Source organism: Cynara cardunculus, assembly GCF_001531365.2.
Source record: "Cynara cardunculus var. scolymus isolate 2C chromosome LG 13, CcrdV1, whole genome shotgun sequence".
Classification (NCBI taxonomy): domain Eukaryota; kingdom Viridiplantae; phylum Streptophyta; class Magnoliopsida; order Asterales; family Asteraceae; genus Cynara; species Cynara cardunculus.
The window spans coordinates 706596-726973 of NC_037540.1; the positions used below are offsets into that span (position 1 = coordinate 706596).

Here is a 20378-nt window from a genome sequence, read left to right on the forward strand (position 1 = left end):
AAAATTGGATTAAAAAATTACACAAAAAAATGAGGAATTTCAAATAGTTAATTTGATACTAATAACGATATATTTTTGTCAAATTTTTATGATATCGTCAAACATATATTTTATTCAAAAATAAAAACATCATCGCTTTCTCAAAATCACATAAATTCATATTATAACATCGACTGAGATAAAGAATAAAATGAAATATTAAAAACACGATGTATCTCGCTGCATTGCGCGAGTACTCTTCTAGTATATATATATATATATATATATATATATATATATAATCAAATATTTTGTTAGAAGTCAACAATTATCTTAATTATGTTTTATATTTTAAATGATATATTCATCATTTATTTGATTATGTTTATCTGCAGTTAGTCATACAAATTCAAACATTAAACTTTAGTAAGTTGTACTTATGCAAAATTTATCTGTAATGTTTAATTTTAAGTAATATACATCAATAAACTGTATTTCATGCATAAAAAAAAAGTTTTTTAAGAGTTTTTGTTACAGCATATATATGTAATATAATAGAGCAACACCTAATCACGTGTTTTATGAATATTTAATTTTTAATCATATAATATCATATATTACTAGACTTGTTTAAAATAAAACTCGTTTATAAACAAAATATTGTTAAAACACTGATCCATGAAGTCAAACTAAACAGGTTGCGGATTCTTGTCTAGAACAAACAAGATATTAACGCAATGATCTTTAACCTATTAAACAATAATATGCATTTAGAAAATGCTACCAAAACTTTAAACAATTACGTAACATTATACGTTTTGAAGTTGTGATGTCATTAATTAATTAATGGTAGCCCAACGTTGTTACTTCCATCCTGGTTTTTCTATAATACGAAAAACACGATTACAAGCTTTAAGATACTCAATTGACAATAGTTGGCCAAATGTCACCATCCACAATAATGAAAACCAGACAATTTTCAAATCAAACGGTGCTTCATAAACAACATAAAAACAGTGAAAATGGTTGATAAGGAGGTTTGGCACGATGAAGATGCTGGCGAACATACTGATAGTGAATTTAAATTAGTCACTGCTTTTATTAGGTACGGATGTTCTTGGTTTCTTTGATTCCGTAACTTGTTTAACCCAGTTCAGAAAAAACAAAAACAATACAATGAAACGTAACTGAACTCAACCGAAATTAGAAAAATCAATCAAACGAGTACAACGTTGAATGTGGTTATCACGGGTATCGGGTGACGTGGATGTAGATTTAGGCATGTATTATGATCGGTTATATTTCACACCTTTAGACTAATGAAATTAGGTCACAAAGCAAGTATACAATACGACCCAACGTCGTCTTTCCAAGTAATAAAGTGGTACAAGTACCGGATTATCGTCCACAGAGATTGTAGCTAAAGTTAGATTAGAGTCCAATGAAATAGATGATTTCAGATGGCGATTTTGAAGACTTTTGATTGATTGTAAGGTGATCCAAAACAGAATACAAAATATATAAAAGAAGCAAGGGTGTAAGACTTAAGGTGAGAGCCAAACACAAATTCCAGCAGCCAATGCTGTAGCAATGCTACAACAAGCAGTGTTTCGAAACTAAGTTCCACCATCTATTTTGAAGGCATTCCTCTCGGACTTTACCATTTCACTATCTTGTAGCTTTCCACCCATATCTCTATGAGGTGTCTGGACCGGGGATAGTGACACGATGGTGTTTTCAAAATATATGGATAAACAAATCTCTTTGTTAAAAATCACTCTCTCGAGTCGATTCCCATATCATTCGAGTTGGCGTGTTCTTGATATTTCATCTCTGAATATATCACACTTTGACACTTTTGACAAGTGACCAACCCGTCGGGAGTTACGTTTTGAAAAACATAAATGACAAGTCTCCTTGTCGGCAACTTTCTCAAGTCTACCTCTTATGTCATCCAAGTTGACGTGCTTAATGATGGCTTATCTCAAAGTTCATCGCATTTTAACACTTTCAAGTGATCAACCCGTCAAGAAGTGTGCTTGGTTTTATAAAAACTCGAATGAAATAATGGAACGTCGTTTTCGAAAACACTTAGCTAATTTCGTTTGGTTTGAAAATCTCACATTTCCGTCTCACACCCAAGCTATAAAAGCTTAGCTACTCATAATGGAAAGTAAAAAATAAATGACGGAAAGTAAAGACATAAATGTAAATTGCGTAAAGTAAATAACGATAAAATAAATGACGGAAATATGAATGACGATAAAATAAATGACGGGAATGTAAATGACGATAATGTAAATAGCGGAAAATAAATGACGGAATGTAAATGACGATAAAATAAATAATGGAAAGTAAATAACGGGAAAATAAAAGACAATAAAGTAAATAAAGAAGAAGATGAAGATGAACTTGAAATCTTAAAGAACTTGAAGAACACCCTAGGAGAGGGTTTAAAGCAAAAGAAAGAAAATTTGGGAGAAAAGAGAAGGAAGATTATAGAGAATCCAATGGATGATGGATTAAAGTGTGTGAAATATGGTAACCTTAGCCTCCTATTTATACCCAAAATGGGCACTAAAAGACAAAAGAACAAAGCTTGGAGGCTAAGTTTACCAACACTAGTTACATTACAACAAAAGCTTAACTAAAAAGTACAACCCTTAACCAAAGTTCAACTAGAAAGTACAATAGCCTAACTAAATAGTACATAAGTTTAACTAAATAGTACAACTGATTTCTACTAAAAATCCAGCCATTTTACAGCTGTATTCCACCTTCAAAAAGCCAACGTCTTGCTCATTAAGCCCTCCAAAAAGTCGTGCAAGACCCAGGTCAACGCTGCACCAATGCTGTAGCATTTGCTGTTTTCACAAAAACTCTCAATTAGCTTCAATTTTGCATGCCATCAAGTCAACCACAAYATTTARCTTCATAATAACAAAAGTATAAAGAAATAAATGAAAATGACTCAAATTGGGAATGAAAAGAAATTAATGTAACTAAAAAGTCCTAAAAAGAGCGCGTTATGTGTTAAATTCTCAACACATATCATATTATCAAAAGTCTCGATATTTTTGATTTAACAGGGTATGGACAAAAGGTCAATCATTCAAGGGCCGATTATTGTATGGTCCAAGCTATTGGGCTTGATTCATTTAAGGATTTTAATGTTTTATATATGTGACCGAACAAGCAACTATCCATAAAAAGTAGGTCCATGAATGGTTAGGAAATGATTAAAGCACGATTTTGTGAAGGTCCAAACGCGGGGAGTTGCTTCTACCAAATAAATAGTTGACACACAAAACAAAACCGAGTCATGTCTAGACTGGCTAGGATTGTTGGTCACATATAGATCATGGTTTTCATTTCGAGTTTAATGACTGGTTAATGATCCAATAATAAATTTCCTAATCATAACCCTGGTTCAAAGACCGAGGACTGGTCTTTTGCACATGTATATGTTTAGTTTTTTAGTGGAGTTTGATCCAAAACCGAGGTATACAAAAGATATAGTTAGATCTCGACAAGCAAAATTGGATAGAAATCCGAAATTCAAAATTTAACATCCAAATTTAATGGCACAATCATTGGACGATCGCCCATAATCCAATAACATCGAACCGAACCGACCCAATCACCATTTAACCAATAAAAAACTTCATGTTTTTTGGTTTTGGTCCGTGGTTGTTTATTGCAAATTAACCATAAGAGTTTATAGTTTTTACTTGGTTTTAGTTGTATCATATCAAATATTAACTTTCATCTGTTAGATAAAGGGGTATTTTGGTCATTTTTCATGATCCCTTAATTACTACGGAGAATCCCTCAATGCATTATATGATTATAAGGACTGTCTTGCAAATTCGGTTTTCTTAGGGACCAAAAATGCATATAAACAAAAAGTTTAGGGACTACTATACCTTAGATAAACAATGACGAAATCGTTTGTCAGACGTCAAAGAGTCAATTTTCATTTCTCCCAAATTTCCCTCCTATTTCCAGCGACAAAAACAAAGGGGCCCTGAGTCAAGTGAGTCCACCATCGGCGGCTACCAACAACTCACCCTAGCGACCGACGGTCAGGTTCAACCGGATAGAAAGATGGCGACACAAAAAGGAGACAGAAAGAATCTGTTAGCCATCACCGGAGCTGCAGCCTTCATAGCCGTCGCCGTCAAGTTCGTTATCGATGCTATTAACTCGAAGAAAAACCAACTCAAGAAGAAAGGTATCTTTCTCTATTCGTAACAAGAGTGTGTTGTATTTTTGTTTTGTTTTTATGATATCATTGGTTTCTTGTATCAATTCAACACGCAATCTACTCGATGTATTACTTTCCATCTGTAGTTCATCTACCTGCGTCGTTGTCATGTGGAAATTTAGTTGAATTTTGTTTAATTCAATGTTTGTAGATCTTCGAGGCTCCAATGTTAGGGCTAATCTTTCTGCATCAGAAATAGTTAAACTAGCTGACCGTTTAATTGCTAACTCGAAGGCGGTTCACGACACAGTAGCATCAGTGCCTCTTGATAAGGTATGTGTTATTTAAAGGGATCGCAAACTATCCCCAATGAATGAGTGGCAATGCCTTTAGTTTTCATTCCTTTTAGGCTTGTTCTTTATGAATTTTATGAGTTAATTGCAATCTGTACTATTAATGTTGTTTCTTTTAGTTGATACACGAGTAATTCCATTTACGTTGGCTACAGAAGGATAATTTGTTTGGATGTAAAGTGAGTATAAGATTTGTTTAGTCATACCAAACCAAACTACCAAAGGGCCTTTATATCCCACCCGGAGGCTGGGTCAGGTTTGGGGATGTATGCATTTCTATCACAAAAAGTAGAGCGGCTGTTTTGTTTAGACCCCCCACTCGTGCAAAATGTGCAACCAAAAAAAACTTGCTCAAAGAATGTGGAAATAGCAAATAAGAACATTTGGAAAAGAATAACTTGAAACAAGAAGGACGGTGCTCAAATATGAAAAATGAGTTAGAAAGGCAAACATTCAAATAGACAAACAAATAGAACCATGTACAAGATAACACAAGCAAGGTAAAAGAACTGCACACCCGTGGTCCAACCTATGGTCCAACCCTACCCCCACCCTCTACCTCTCTAGATCCCTTCCTCCCGCCTAGGCTAGCTCCACTAATCTCCACCCTAATTTACTACCCTAGTCCTATGTCTCCAGGAACTCTGATTGTTCAGTCATATATATGATTATTATGGTGGACTCCCATACATCCTGATTGTCTACTCTTGGCTATCATTTTTGTTTCGACTTGCAGGTCACATATACGAATGTTATACTACCACTTGAACAATTGGAAGCATACCAGTTCCCGCTCGTCCAGTCTTGTGTCTTCCCAAAATTTGTGTCTACTTCTGAAGAAATACGAAAAGCAAGTGCTGAAGCCGAAAGGAGAATAGATGCTCATGCCTCGGCCTGCAGGTTTTGCTTTCTTATCACTTTGTTGCATGCATACGTCTCCTTGCATTTTTGTACTCATGTGTACCATAGCGATTTAACACATGTTGGAGATAATCAGGGAAATGCAATGGTATAGCTATGCAAAATACAATCTATGGCACACTTATCTATCTAGTGGAAAAAAAGACATTAGGTAGTCACCAGCAACTTTCCATTAGCAACTAGCAAGTGCATGGTGTGCATGTTATATAACACCCTTTTCACAACAATTTCCTTTTCATTGACTGCTCCTGAATATTCGTGTACCCCCTATTTGCCTTTTGTCCCTTATATATTTATGTAGGTGTTTTGGTTCCTCATGGATGGGTGTGTGTTTGTATGTTGTGATGGAACTTTATGCTGAAAGGTATGTGATTGTTCTCCAAGGACAAATGGGAAATCATATTTCTTTTTTCAATTTTTAATAACTTGCATTGCTTGCACAATGATCAGAGTTCTCTGGCGATTAAGCCAAACGATCTCCTTCACTGATATCATGAACAAGTGCCGCACCCTACATCTGTAATGATCTGTGAAGGCACAAATGGCTTTTTTAGTCCGAAGAAAGAATTACATAATCTACCATCAGAATTAATAATTCACCTATTTTGTGAGCTTGGGCAAGTGTGATGGTTTGTAAAGCTCTTCCCAACATTCCAAGTAGTAAAAATTGTTGTGAGCGTGGGCAAGTATGTTGGCTTGTAAAGCACTTTTTAACATGCCATGTAGTTTAAAATAAGGCTTAGCTGGTGGAATTGAGTTTTTGCTTGGAAGTGCACACTAACAGGAGGAATTTATCATAAGCTTGTCATACATTACACAAATTATACATTCTTTTCTGTACTTGGACAAGAAATTGAGATGTTTGTTAACAGTTGTTATAAATATAAGTTTTCTTTCTAACCCTATTTTAATTGAAACTTTACAGTCAACGCGAAGATGTGTATCGTGTCGTGAAAGCATTTGCAGCAAAAGGGGAATGGACGAGCATGGAGTTAAAACGTTATACACAATTCCTGGTATGAATCAGAAGTCTTCTAGTAGTTTTCTACAGAAGTTTAATAAATTACATAGCTAAAATTGTTTCAATCTACTTCTGAATGCTAAAGAACTTCGGATGAAACATACCATGTAAATGTTTCATTACTTGAGGCATTTATGTGTTTCTGACTGGAATTTGGAAGCATCATGGCGTTCATATGATAATGGGACTTCTTAATGCTGTACTATCCGTATCATGAGTCCCTTTGGTCTTGGGTCCGTCGGTTTGCAGTTAGATTTCACTTTTATTTCATGGCTTTAACAATTCTATGTATAGACATGTTTCTAGTGCTGTACCCTATCTGCCATCTGGAGCTCTGCAGTATGTGATTTCATGTCATTTGAAATGGTAGCTATGAAGCTTTTTCATCTATAAGTCATGTAGCTTATCATTTGTGCCGTATACTCAAGCAGTTTGTTTTCTTTATTTCTGTATCATGTCAAATTTTCAATACAGAGCTGTTGATCTTGGGGGATATGAAACTTATAATATTCAATCAGGGCTTCCAGCTTGACATCTCTAGAAATATTAGTATTTGCCAGAAGTAGCTTCTTCAGTTTAACATTTTTTTGAATGACAATGACCTATTATTCTACTAATCTCTGCTTTCTGACACCATCCTGCAAGCGTGAATGTGTTTGGATATGCCAATTTTGAGATTTGGTTATATGGTATACATGTCTGTTTTGAGGAGCAACTTATTATAGTCATCAGTTTTTGGGTTCAAATGCTTATTGTTCTATATTCAGTGACAGGTTAGAGACTTTGAGCGTAATGGAATGAACCTCACATTAACAAAAAGAGAGGAGTTGCAGCGACTGAGGGCTCAAATTGATGAGCTTAGTATGCGATATATCCAGAATTTGAATGATGATAAGTCGTTTCTTCTCCTCGATCACTCAGAATTGCTTGGGTTGCCACTAGAGTTCCTTAAGGTTAGACATACATGTCTCCGTCATTCTGCTGTCATGCTCCAATGTGCATATGGGTTTTAGAGAAATAACTAATATCTTTCCTGTTTCACCATTGAGGTAGATTTAGAGCTGCTTATTTGTGAGAACATAAAAGGACTTCATCAATTGGTGTACATGAAAGTAGAAGACATCATTTGGCCTGTTAGTGCAATGCATATTTTTTGGCAAAAGCTCAGTGAACTTAAAAGACTGGAACTGAGCCCAAATATGCAATGATGTTCTAACTGAAACGTAATGATCCAATGAAGTACAGTAATACGTCTGTTCTTATGTGAAACTTTTACACAATAAACCTGAGTTGGTATTTATGCTTCTCCAAAATGAACTTTTTATATTCCACCATCTGTTGCTCGTATCTTTGAGTAGCAAGTTGGTCCTCCTGCCAGCTATTATAGTGATCAATGTGCAAAAAAGGAAATCTTCGAGAATGTGATGTTCTACTCCATTAACTTATTGTTGATTCATTTTCAGAGCTTAGACAAGTCTGAGAATGATAAATACAAGATCAGTTTGAGAAGGCATCATGTTTCAGCAGTACTCGACCTATGTAAGGTGTGTTCTTTTGGAGTTTGTAAGGTTATTGCGCTTGTGTAATTTTTTTTCTATTTTGTATTTGCGACGTGGTTATACCATTTTCATTTATTTAGGGTAAATCAATTTTTGGTTTGTAAAGTATATCCCAACCATCAGGTTCCCCCCCCCCCCCCCCCAAATCTAATGTTTGCACAATGCTAATACGCTATTAATATATCCAGACAAGCGTAGTTCTTATTTCCAAATTGGTTAGCGTTGAGTCTCAATCTGGTCAAATAGAACACACATGGTGGGTTCTTGGGGGTAATTAGAGATATCATCGAAGAGACTAGAACACACATTTCTATTTAACAATGACTACTCCTTCCCTGCAACCACTTGACATTGAAACTGCTGCAAGATCAAGCAATCATGTTTGTTTCTGTCTCAGCCCTTTTATCCAGTCATTGCTGTCACCTGACATCTGGTACTTGCACCTTAAACCCAACATTTTTCATCATTGTCTTCCCAATAGTTTTTGTACTTAGATTGACCGCTTGACACCTATTAATTTCGTTGATGTTTGTTCCAAGTCATCTTCATGATTTCCCTTTCGTAAAATGACTAATTTTTTATGATGGTATCAAATTGTAAATCCAATTTTTTTTTATGTTCAATTCTCAATTTTGATTTCTTCTGGTCTTTATCATGATATTCCAAATATGTGATTTGGTTACTGGAGTTTTATTCTTTTTTATCTTCATTATATTTCAATGTATAGAAAGATTTCTGAGAAAAGAATGTGAACCAGGAGAAAATAGTTCGACACCTAGTCTTTTGCAAGGGAGAATATACTCACACAGTTCAAGGACTATGAGTATTGTTCCTTTATGGGGGGCAATTTAGCCATCATTGTATGTTCTCTAGACAATGAATGAGGTATGAAACTGTTGCTGCCATTCTATTTTGTTGATTTAGCTTTGGCGGATCTTCTGAAAACCTGTCATCCAACAAGTGCATGTTATTGATATCCACCATTATTGTAAATCATGCGAGATGACTTGCATTAACTGAAACATAGATGGCTACTTCACCATTGGCTTGCTTGGGCTTTCAAGTGTGAGAACTTGGTTGCTCACATAAGTGGATTTGTTGTAGTGAACTCGCATTAACAGTCAAATTCCTTATGCATCTTAACCTTATTTGATTGCTTTTGTTTAATTTTCTATATGTAAATTGATCCCTCGTATGTCACTCAAGGCTTGTGTTTCTTTCACTTTATCATCATCTTTCTTTTCTTAATTGTAGCTTTTGTTTCTTTTTGTGTTTTCTTCTTGTCATGCTTATTGTTTATAGGATAAAGTCTCTCTTCCAGTTAACAAAATGTGCTTATATTTTGTTTCACTTTGTTGAAGGTAGGATTGACCAGGAGGGTTGTTGCGGTGGCCTATGGAAGAAGATGTGAAGCCAATCTTCCCATATTAGAGAAATTGGTAATATTGAATTAAAAGCTGTCTGAGAAATTCTTGTGAGGTCACATACTCACATGTAATATGTTCGACTGCTAAGACAACTTGAATATTCTTGGCAAAACTTAACATGCACCAGTGAACTACTGAACTCAAAATTGTCACATCTAGATACGGTTTTATGCCTAAGGGGCCATTTACCAAACACTTACCCGGTAAGCACTTAGCGGTAAAATTCAACTCTATCACTTACTTACCGGGTAAGATTTTAGTTCACCAAAACGGCATCGTATGCAACAATTTACCCGGTAAGCGTAACTGTGGTATGAGTCGTCGCCCTCACTTACCGGGTAAGACTCTTGGTCCTTGCCTTCGTTCTTGGCCTTGCCATATTCATCTCGTTGCGGGACTTAACCCAACACCTTACGGCACCCACGAATGATATAAATACTACTGTTGCTTATATAATATATTGATCGCTGTAAATATGCAACTGAAACGAATTTTCTAGATTGAAGACCAGCCAAGACAAATAGCATGTCTATGTACATAATATTTTCAAGTAGCTTAGCTTCTTCACTCCCATATTGCTAGAAACCTGTTATACCCTGGAAGTCAATAAATAAAGAACAGGGACAGTTCGGTCATCCTGCAGGGATTAGTTAGTAAGCTAACAGGTTAGCGGAGTTGGATGGCGGCTATAAACAAAGAGTGGGGGTGGTTGTAAGGTTATCAACAGAATTGTAAACTTCTTTGTTATGTATTGGGAGAGACTCCAGCGTCTCAAAAGCTGGTAGAAACTGTAAGCAATTGTTTTGGAGCATAAGTTTGTGGAAGAATTGATAAAATACTTAGCTGTAAGTTGTATGGTCTTCATCAAAACCACATTGCATTATATAAGAAAGAAATAACCTTGTCCATGGTGGTGTAGAGTTAACAATACCAAGAAATTCATGCTGCTTAGAATTTCACAATATTAGGGGCTGAAGTCGGGAAACTTTGTGGAGGAGCAACAAAAAATAATCTACATAAATTTGCAACTTCGTCTGGCCAGATGAAGGAAATCGATAGATAAATTTGGTAATTTAGTGGGAAAAAAGTTGTATTTATTTTTAACGACAAACACATTTGGATCTCTTAGGAGCCAGGTATTAGTTTGTTTATATGTGCAGACTCATCAGTAAAAACAGTGTTGTGCAATACAGTGATGAATTTCTGGTCTGCTTGAATCTTCTTTGTTGGTATGTTGCTTTATTGCGCTGACCTTATCTTAAATCCTTTCAGGTTCAGTTGCGCCATAAATCTGCTAGATTACTTGGCTATACTAACTATGCTGATTTTGTTGTCGATCGTAGAATGGCAATGTCATCCTCAAAGGTTTGTGCAGGTTCTTATATCATTGTTTTTTGAAAGTAGTAAATTGTCAAGTTTTTCTCTTTTGAGTTCAATGATCTTTGATGAGACCGATACTAAATTTTCAGGTATTTGAGTTTCTAGAGGACATCTCTGCCAGTTTGAATGATTTGGCTTCTCGAGAACTTACCCTGCTAAAAGACGTAAAGGTTCTCTACGACATGCATTATTCATAGATTTAGATACTGTCATTTATTTCTTTGTATCTTATTTGAAAATGGTCAAATTTATTTTTGTTGATGATGTTTTCTGGCATTCAGAAGAAAGAGGAAGGAGAAATCCCCTTTGGGATTGAAGATCTACCGTATTATGTAAAGAAAGTTGAAGAAGAACAGTTCGATCTGGATTTTGAAGCTGTAAAGCAGTATTTTCCTGTTTCTTTGGTTCAATCAGGGATTTTCAAAGTATGCCAAGATGTTTTTGGTAATTAACTAAATTTTATGTTGAGAAACATTTAAGTTTTCCTATTTGTTTGAATCATCAAAATAATATTCAACTTGCACATTTCATTGCAGGCTTAAGATTTGAAAAAGTTGATGATGCGGAGGTCTGGCACAGTGATGTCCAGCTTTTTTCAGTTTTTGACTTGAATTCTACTGATTTACTCGGTTACTTCTACCTTGATATGTATACCAGGTGCATATGTGAATTGTTATCTGTTAATACTTGGCCATCAATCTATGAGTACAATCCTAGCATAAGATAGAACTTAGAAGACATGAAAGATAGGGTATTCTCATTTTGTTGTTTTTCCACTCTAACAGGGAAGGAAAATATGGTCAGACTTGTGTTGTCCCTCTCCAAAACAGCTCAGTAACCAATGGTTCAAGACAGGTATATGCATCTCCTTCTGGTAATTAGAATTTGCTTTTGAAATTTATAAACCTAGTGCCTACCAAATTTAAGATTGACATGAATTGCTTGTTAGTTTACTTCTAAAACGTTTCCAATTGTAATGAACTTTTGATTGTTTGACATTGGCATTCTTTTTACTTTCTGCAATCAAATTCCTATTAAGTTTTTATTTAGAAGGTAACCCATATGACACTCATAACTCAGAGGTGGAATGTGGACTCTTTTGTTGAGATGGGGTTACTATAATTACAATTATTAAGTTGTAAAAGTTACTTTTGGAGCTTTTGAGCACAGGAAGATTTATCTCAGAGTTCATTTAGCGAACAACTATATTAATTCCTAATTGCAACTCTGGCATGGATTCGCCAATTGACGAATCGGGTCACTGATCATTCGGGGGTTAACTACTTCATCTATGAAATTCATAGTAATAGAGATACATGTCCTACCAAGACACTTTTGGTCTTCTTTAAATTGATTCAATTGTGAAATAAAAAATCACGACGTATGTATCTAGAGAACAGTCGCTTCAAGCTCCTGAGGGTTGCTGGATATACTCCTACATAGACTCTCTCATTATGGTAGAAAAAATTGCAAGGGACTGCTTTGTGAAACATGATGGCAGAAAAGCTTCTCCATTGCCTCCCTGATTGGTTCTAAGTCATAAAATTGTTAATATAGCTATACTACTGCAATAACAGATGTTGTAACAAATGACCTTGCTACCGCTTCAGCGTGGATCTTGTCTTCTTCTAGTATTCATTGTCTATGGAGATGGGGTGGGGGACTGATGGCGCTGAGTGGGGTAGAATATGCAAGGGGGAAGGACCTTTGGCTTCTGTTACAAAATTGATTGATACCAAGTTCAAAGCCCAGGAAAGTCTCCAGACAGGCCAACAATGGAATTTACAACTAATTAATAATCTGTAATAGATATTCAATGGATTTTTATAATATCGAATTCAATTTTAAGACCACTTTTATGAAATATATAAATTTTAGATGTGATCAAACCATATAATCAGCTAGTTTTAAGATAAAAATAGAATTCTTTAGCCTAGACTGTTTTAGATGATTTTGTTCCTGGATGACGCCTTCAATGCAAGAGAAGTCATTTGTGCATGCTGTGCAATAGCTACTTTTTTGTGGGTATGGTCGTTTGTAGTGTAATATATTTTATGTTCACTTTCGTGTTGTAATAGCGACATGAATGATATGCTACATTATGTTCTAATAACACACTCATAGATATGCAGTATAGTAGACACATTATGGGCTAAGCCGCTTCCCTTTCTTTATGATAATGCATGTTTCATTAGGTCTTACTTATAGGTTCTGTTTCAGATTCCTGTGGCTTTGCTGGTAACCCAAATCAAAAAGGAAGTTGGTGGTGATCCTGTCTTGTTACGATTCTCTGAAGTGCTTAAATTTTTTCATGAGTTTGGCCATGTGGTATGTCAATTTCTACTTTGAAGTTTGGAGAAACTTATGCGACCTCAGTAATCATACTTTAATCCTTCTTTTTATGGATATATATATATATATATATATATATATATATATATATATATTCTCTTATATTTATTCTGCTGGATTACATGATCATAATCCAATCCTTGGGATGCATCTAGATATTCTTGTCTTTGTTTGAATTAGTTTACTTTAGATCTAGCATCTTACTTTGATGGCATCTGAGAGGGTAAGACTGCTTGTGGGCTGCATTAACTTTTTCATTCCATTTCCTTGATGATGTGTTTTTAGGTCCATTATATATGCAATCATGCATCATTTGCAAAATTCGGTGGATTGCAACTTGATCCTGACTTTGTGGAGATACCTGCCCAGGTGTTAGAAAATTGGTATGTTTGTGTTTCAATTTTTTTTAACTGTCAATTATGTATGTGGTAATCTAAAGTAATTTAGATTTGGAAACCTCTGATGAATAGGTGTTATGAAATGCCTTCCCTGAAGCTGATATCTGGTTTTCATCAGGTGATTTTTCTTTGATCACTATGCATCTGATTTTTGAGTTAATAAAATCCTGCAAACCTTTGTTACGTGGGTGTGCTACAAGAACCTTGTCGGTAGTTCCCTCGGCATTCCCCACAAGAAAGGGGGAAAACACAAAAGAATCCTGAAAATTCGTTTCCAAACCCGAATTTATTCAAGCATGTCTACTATTAGTTAGCAGCACCATATTTTAGATCGGGTGTGTACATTTTGTCTACTGATAAAAGAGTTATTTAAAGCTAGAATTTGTATGTTGAGCATATACTACCCCACCCTCTACTGTAAATTTATCAATTACAGTTAATCACTTGTAGGACATCACAAAGCCTATAAATGATGATGTATGCAAATCACTAAAGAGATGGCGCTGTTCCTTTTCGGCGCTTAAATTGAAGCAAGAAATTTTATACTGTAAGTTATCTCTCTTTAAGAAAGTTATTGGTATTATCCTTATCCCTTCCAAGAAAAAGAAAGGTAAAGATCCCACATAGAAGGATATTACAGGGTCCCATTTTTGTGGTCTGAAATGACTCTGATTCTGTTCCATGAGATATCCTCTCAATTGGTTTTAGGGGAAGGTCTCAAGTAGGATAGTCTGGCTAAGGAGCTGTTTGGTTGGTTTTTCATTTAAGTCCTGTATGGACAAAGCTGTCTGTGTGGTTTAATTTATCTGTATAGATTATGGTTTTTGTTTGGGAGGTTTTTTTTTTCATAGATGGAAGTAACATGTTTTGTAATTGGGAGCCACAGGTTTGGAAAAAACTTGGCTTTCTGCTTAAAGCTCCCCCTAGAAGCTTACTGAATAAGTTACTTTCTATATCATCAAGCCACTTACCAAACAGTTGTGTATAGTTGACTGAATAAGCTTTGAGTCCTATTAAGCTCATTAAGCTGCTAACAAACAGGTCCTAGATGTTTAGTTTGGATGGTTGAAATAAATTCCACAAATTTTAGGCAACCATCAAATATGACCATGAAACTAACCACTAATACTTTCTATATAATTAAACATGCGAGTTAGGAGACGTTCTCTCTTTGGGAAAGGAAAATGTGGTGAGTTTGGTGGTAATATTGGTGGTTCTCATTTTTACTTAGAACCACGTGAAGAAAACAGTAGGTGAAAATAGAACCAATATATAAAAGTGAGAAACAGAAATAAACAAGGCCACTTGGGAATCATTTAATGCAATGATGTGTTATATGGATATGGATATATATATATATATATATAGAGAGAGAGAGAGAGAGAGAGAGAGAGTCAGGTTCAGGGGAAAAACGTATTAATTTTAAATGAAGAACTGAGGAACATCCTGATAACCGTTCATATGGACTGTATCACCATATGCACATGTGCATACAAGTAGTTTGTAAGCAATTTGTCCGGTATGCACATGTGCGTGTTTTTTCTTGGTTTTTTTATGCACGTGTGCATGTTATGCACACATGTATAAAAACCAAGAACAAACTTTCAGTTACTTGTATTGACATGTGCAAACCATCCAGATGAATGATTATCAGGGTGTTTCTTAGTTTTTCACTTTTTTGGGGTTTTCCCCTAACCCTCCCTGTCTCTCTCTATATATGTTTCGTTCAACATGCATAATCTCATATACATAAGTACTTTGTTTATCGGTCCAAAAAAACTCAATAGATGTGTCTTTCAGGTCTCTTTGATCAGATTATTCATTCGACTGAAAACGTTGACATTGTTGGTTTATTTAAGCATCTCCATCCAAAGGTAATGTACGGTTTCTGTACTAGTGTGTTTGATTTAAAACGTAATCTCATCCACTATTTTTTTTATAAGTTTCTTTGTGTTTGCAGGTAATGTTAGGTTTACTGATGTTGGAAGGAACCAACCCAGCCTCTTGTTTTCCGAGTACTGCTATTGGCTGTGAAGCTGCTTGCTATAGTCATATTTGGAGTCAGGTTTGGAACTACGTCATTTAATCGTTTTTATATTCTTGGCCAGTATCATCTTCTATAAGTGTCATCCTTCTTAGGGTGCGTTTGGTGTCTAGACATGACAAAACAATTGTTCAACGTATGGTAAGACATGACGGGACAAGACATAATAGATGAAATGACCAATTTACCCCTAATGAGTTGTTTATATATTTTGATTAATTTATGTAATTTATTAAGTTATAATAAAATAAATATTTTTTTAACAAAATATATCATTGGAAAGTTTTTTGTCAAAACGATTAAAATGATACCAAAATAAAGAGTTTATGTAGTTTCTAATTTTTAATCGAAATATAAAAACCGTATGAAAATAATATTTTGAGGACAATAAAGTGAAAGTTTGAAGAGTATAAAATACAATAAATAAAATTTGAAGAATGAATAAACTGTAAAGAGGGAGGCGTATTTGATATTCTGGAAGAGAATTAGGTTTAATTTTGAGGTTATATTGGTAAAATATAGGTTTTTTTTCATCTTGTTCCACGGGGTGGGGGTGGAACACGCTGGTTCCACCCTTTTCTACATAAAAGTCCCGCCAAACGTGGAACATGATCCCTGTTCTGTTCTGTCCTGTCAGTGTACCAAACACACACCAATGGATCTAAAATGAGTACTGGTTTCACATGATTATGTTTGCTAATAATATATGGTGCATTTTTTATTTGTAACGTATGATATACCGACAATACATAAGTTTATACTAAGAATATATATTGTTACAGGTTTTTGCTGCTGATATATATGCATCAAAATTTCGTGATGATATTTTCAACCAGCATACTGGCATGCATTTCAGGAATAAGGTACGCACGCATGTTACGTTCCCTAACGAAAAAGAAAATTGCAAAAAAGAACAAGATAAACATAATAGGTCTGTGGATGGGATTCATCGGTGTTCTGATACTCCAATCGGAATATATTCTTTGCAAGCTGATGTACATATTCTTTGTGATTTTACATGTCTAGTACCCACTGGCCAGTCATGCGTTAAATCTAGTACCAGAGAATCTCATTCTGGCAGCATTAACTACTTGTACCTTATAAGTAACTTCAATAGTTTTTCTCTTTTAAGTCTAATATCTTACATATGCAGAACATGCACACATGCACTCAATACCTTTGGTGAGCTTGAACCAGGAGCGGACCCACTAATAATGATTTTGTAAAGATATTCATAGCTTCGGTTCTTATAGTTAAATGGTATCAATACTAGAAATTTTTTTTAGGTCCGCCTTTGCCTGTACCCTTGACCTCCAAGGAGGTTGGGCTCTACCAGTAACCCAAATACCGTTGGGCCATTGACATTTAGGGATTGTTTGGTTGGTTTTTGATCAAGTTCTGTATGGATAAAGTTGTCAGTGTAAATTAATTTGTCTGTATGAATTGGGAAGGTTTTGTTTGGGAGAGCTTTTTCACAGATGAGAGAAGCGTGTTTTTTAATTAGAAGGAGAAAGTTTGGAAAAAAATCGCTTTTTGCATAAAGCTCCCTCTAGAAGCTTACCGAATAACTCATTTTCTATATCATGAAGCCACCACCAAACAATCATAAATAGCCGACCGAATAAGCTGTGAGTCCCATTAAGCTCATTAAACCGCTAACAAACATGCCATTAGCTGGGTGTGTTATTATAAATTCTAACATATCCCTAAGATTGCTTATTTGTGCACAGAGATCTTGAACTGCTACTGATGAAATATATTGACCTTCATGGAAAATTTTCTTCGATCAACAGGTTTTGGCACCTGGAGGATCAAAGGAACCTATTGAACTCCTGTCAGATTTTCTTGGAAGGGAACCCTCGGTCCAAGCGTTCGTTGATAGCAAATCCGAAACTTTTAATGATGCATCTTTTGGATGAAAATGACGTGTTTGCCCCTGCAGGTTTGTTCTCGTGTCACGTACACAAATTTTGGTTCCCAATTAAGAGATTTCATGTGCAATTTGCTTGTAAGTTTTTTAACCTTGTAGAGATTTTGCATTATATGTACGTAATACCAACCTTATTTGTAAGTAAATGGATCTTAGTAGCTATATATATATATATAGAGAGAGAGAGAGAGAGAGAGGGGGGGGGGGGGGGGTAGGTTCATACGAGAATGATACATATTTAAGAAAATAAATGATCAAATTATGTACAAAACCAGATGTGATTTTACATCAACGGGAAAAAAAGGGGGAGCGGGCGACTTTGGCTGCGACCGGGCAAAGTCGTGTGAATCATGTGTGATGTTAGACGTGATGTTAGTGTAAAATCACATGTGCTTAGACAATTTTCTTATATTCTTAAATATGTACCATTCATTCTTAAATAGTCGCATGAATCACATGTGATTGTACACGTGATTTTAATGTGAAATCACATGTGATTCAACCGTTGTTTTCGTATTATGTTATTTAGTTGTATGAAGCTAAGTGTATGCATATGATATTCTAATTTGTACAAAAATATGATGATTTAAATAATTCAAGAATTGACCTTCCTCCAAGTTGGGTCGGGGTGAGACAGAGAGAGAGAGAGGCTGTTTATCAAAATTTGTGGATAAGTGCTTACCGAAAATGGTTGTTTACCATATCTTTTGTATTAAGTGTTAGATGGTAATCATGATTTAGAGGAGAGTTGGTTTGTGGTTTTGGCATGGGGGATGATGATGGTGCCTTCCACCAATTTTCCCATGGTTTTTGCTTCAAGATTTGCCAATCATTTGTCTTGTGGGCCAAGTCTTTTATTCCACTTGGTAGGGGTGATTCGTGAACATAAATTCTTTAACCCATTAGCATTAGGATTAGGATTGGCGGGGCATATTTTTATTCTATTTTTTCTTCAAAACGTATAATATATATATATATATATATATATATATATACAGAGAGAGAGAGAGAGTGTGTGTGTGTTAGGATGAACGCTATCCAGATAAAAAACAGTCAAATCACATGTGATATTAGACTAAAATCGTGTGTAAAATAACATGTAATTCACGTGCATGTTCCCCACATACTTTTGCGTTGGCTGTTAGTTAGTGTAAAATCATATGTGATTTTGTACGTGATTTGGTCGTTTTCATCTTCTCATATTGGGTTATTGTTCTCGTTTGAACTTCCCTCTTTTTATTTGTTTATGTATGTATATAGGGTTGGGGTCTAATGAGAAGAAAAATTATGGTGAGAAGCGTAAGAATAAATCTCCGTTTTTGGATCAATTCTAATTGAATGTCAACACTAATGAGTAATGAGATTCACTGAGATGTATCAGATCAATTCTCTTATTAAAACACAATTCATGGTTGGACATGAGATTAAAACGATCAAGGGTTCAATGTTTTTTTCTTACGCTTATCATAATTTTTGTTCTCATACGAATTGGCTATACATATATATACTGCTAGGCCCAGAACTCTTTGTTCTTTTTTTTTTTCATGTATGATGGTAGCTTATTGGAATTGTAGCCAATCATTTAGTGTTATGACCAGTCAAGATAAAAAAAACTCACACTTTCATTATCCAAGTATTGACCTCTAGAGAGGTTATGCCCTATCAATAATTCAGATACCAGGTCGATAACCCTTTGTTTTCTTTTTCATGTATTGTAGCAGCTTGTTGGGATTATAACCAATCAATCAGTGGTAGCACTGGATCAGATTGAAAGACCTGCGATTATGGGACCTATTCTATTCCTAGTGACCAACCAATAGTGTTGTGCTTGTACTAGGAAGATGATCTAATAATTAAGGAAATTTCAATTATAATAATTACAACTTGAAATTTGTTAAGATGCTTTGTACCAATTGCATAATTGGTAAACATTTGATCTCCTTTTTTTCAAAAGATTTTTGTTTTTTGCTTCAAAAGCAATGCTTATATTCATGTGGGCATTATTGGATTCTAATTATTTCTATACATGCAACCAATGGGACTTGTACCTTGTCCTTGATGCTACCTTTAGAATTTGCAACAAAATTGGCCAATCAAATGCATTTCTACCAATTAAATAATTAATTCATTTTTATATAAATTACTTTCATTTTGATATAAACCCACAATTTTTTTTATGGTTTTTAGAAGATTAGGAAACTGTTTACCATATGTTTACTGTAAGAATTGATATCTTAATCATAAGGGTGGTGCATGATTGGTTTGAGCTGTCGAAAGTGTTTGGAGGTTTCATGTTTAAATCCAATGAGGAATAAAAATCTACTTGTGGCCACGGAGGTTGAAATGCAGTGACTACGGACTACCCGTACAACAGGTGGTTGTTTTGGGATTAGTTGACTCGTATAGCGGGTTGGATTTCCAAGTTAATCAAAAAAATAAAATAATTGATATCTTACTTACCTTATCAAGTAACTTTCTTGGCTACTACAATCAGAGGTGGACTTAAGGATTTTTTTTCAAGCGTTCACATCATTTGACTATAAAAAACAAAGTTATAGACACTTTTTTGAATATTATCATTGATTTGTTGCTTAGTTCCTTATTTTTTGTATATGAGATCTTGTTTTCGACTCTTTTGTTGCAATTTTTTCAAGAACCATAATAAACTTCAAATTAACAGTTAAAAACTAAGAAAATATTAAAACATGATTCAAATCTCCATTTAAGTTAGAAGAAAAGTCATCCAAACCAACTCTATCAACACAAACTTGTGTTATTATTTTAATTTCAAAATATGTATGATGACA

At 34.9% G+C, this 20378-nt stretch overlaps 1 protein-coding gene across 9 annotated transcripts; it reads left to right on the top strand.

Annotated features, from left to right (window-relative positions):
- The first annotated feature begins 4029 nt into the window (after window positions 1-4029).
- LOC112524158 (probable thimet oligopeptidase) lies at window positions 4030-19358 on the top strand. Of its 9 annotated transcripts, XM_025133843.1 has the most exons (21): window positions 4030-4213; window positions 4398-4519; window positions 5276-5439; window positions 6386-6476; window positions 7255-7434; window positions 7945-8025; window positions 9402-9479; window positions 10740-10832; window positions 10937-11017; window positions 11129-11291; window positions 11384-11504; window positions 11633-11702; window positions 13056-13175; window positions 13485-13582; window positions 13670-13715; window positions 14048-14144; window positions 15398-15471; window positions 15558-15662; window positions 16424-16504; window positions 17435-17583; window positions 19290-19358. In XM_025133843.1, the coding sequence occupies exons 1-20, from the start codon at window positions 4087-4089 to the stop codon at window positions 17558-17560; spliced, it is 2118 nt and encodes a 705-aa protein (XP_024989611.1). In that variant the 5' UTR covers window positions 4030-4086; the 3' UTR covers window positions 17561-17583; window positions 19290-19358. The 9 variants fall into 9 exon arrangements, 8 of the variants coding, with proteins under 8 accessions (XP_024989611.1, XP_024989610.1, XP_024989614.1 ...); XM_025133842.1 differs by lacking the exon at window positions 19290-19358 and having other exon boundaries at window positions 17435-17712; XM_025133846.1 differs by lacking the exon at window positions 19290-19358 and having other exon boundaries at window positions 13068-13175; window positions 17435-17712.
- Window positions 19359-20378: the final 1020 nt, after the last annotated feature.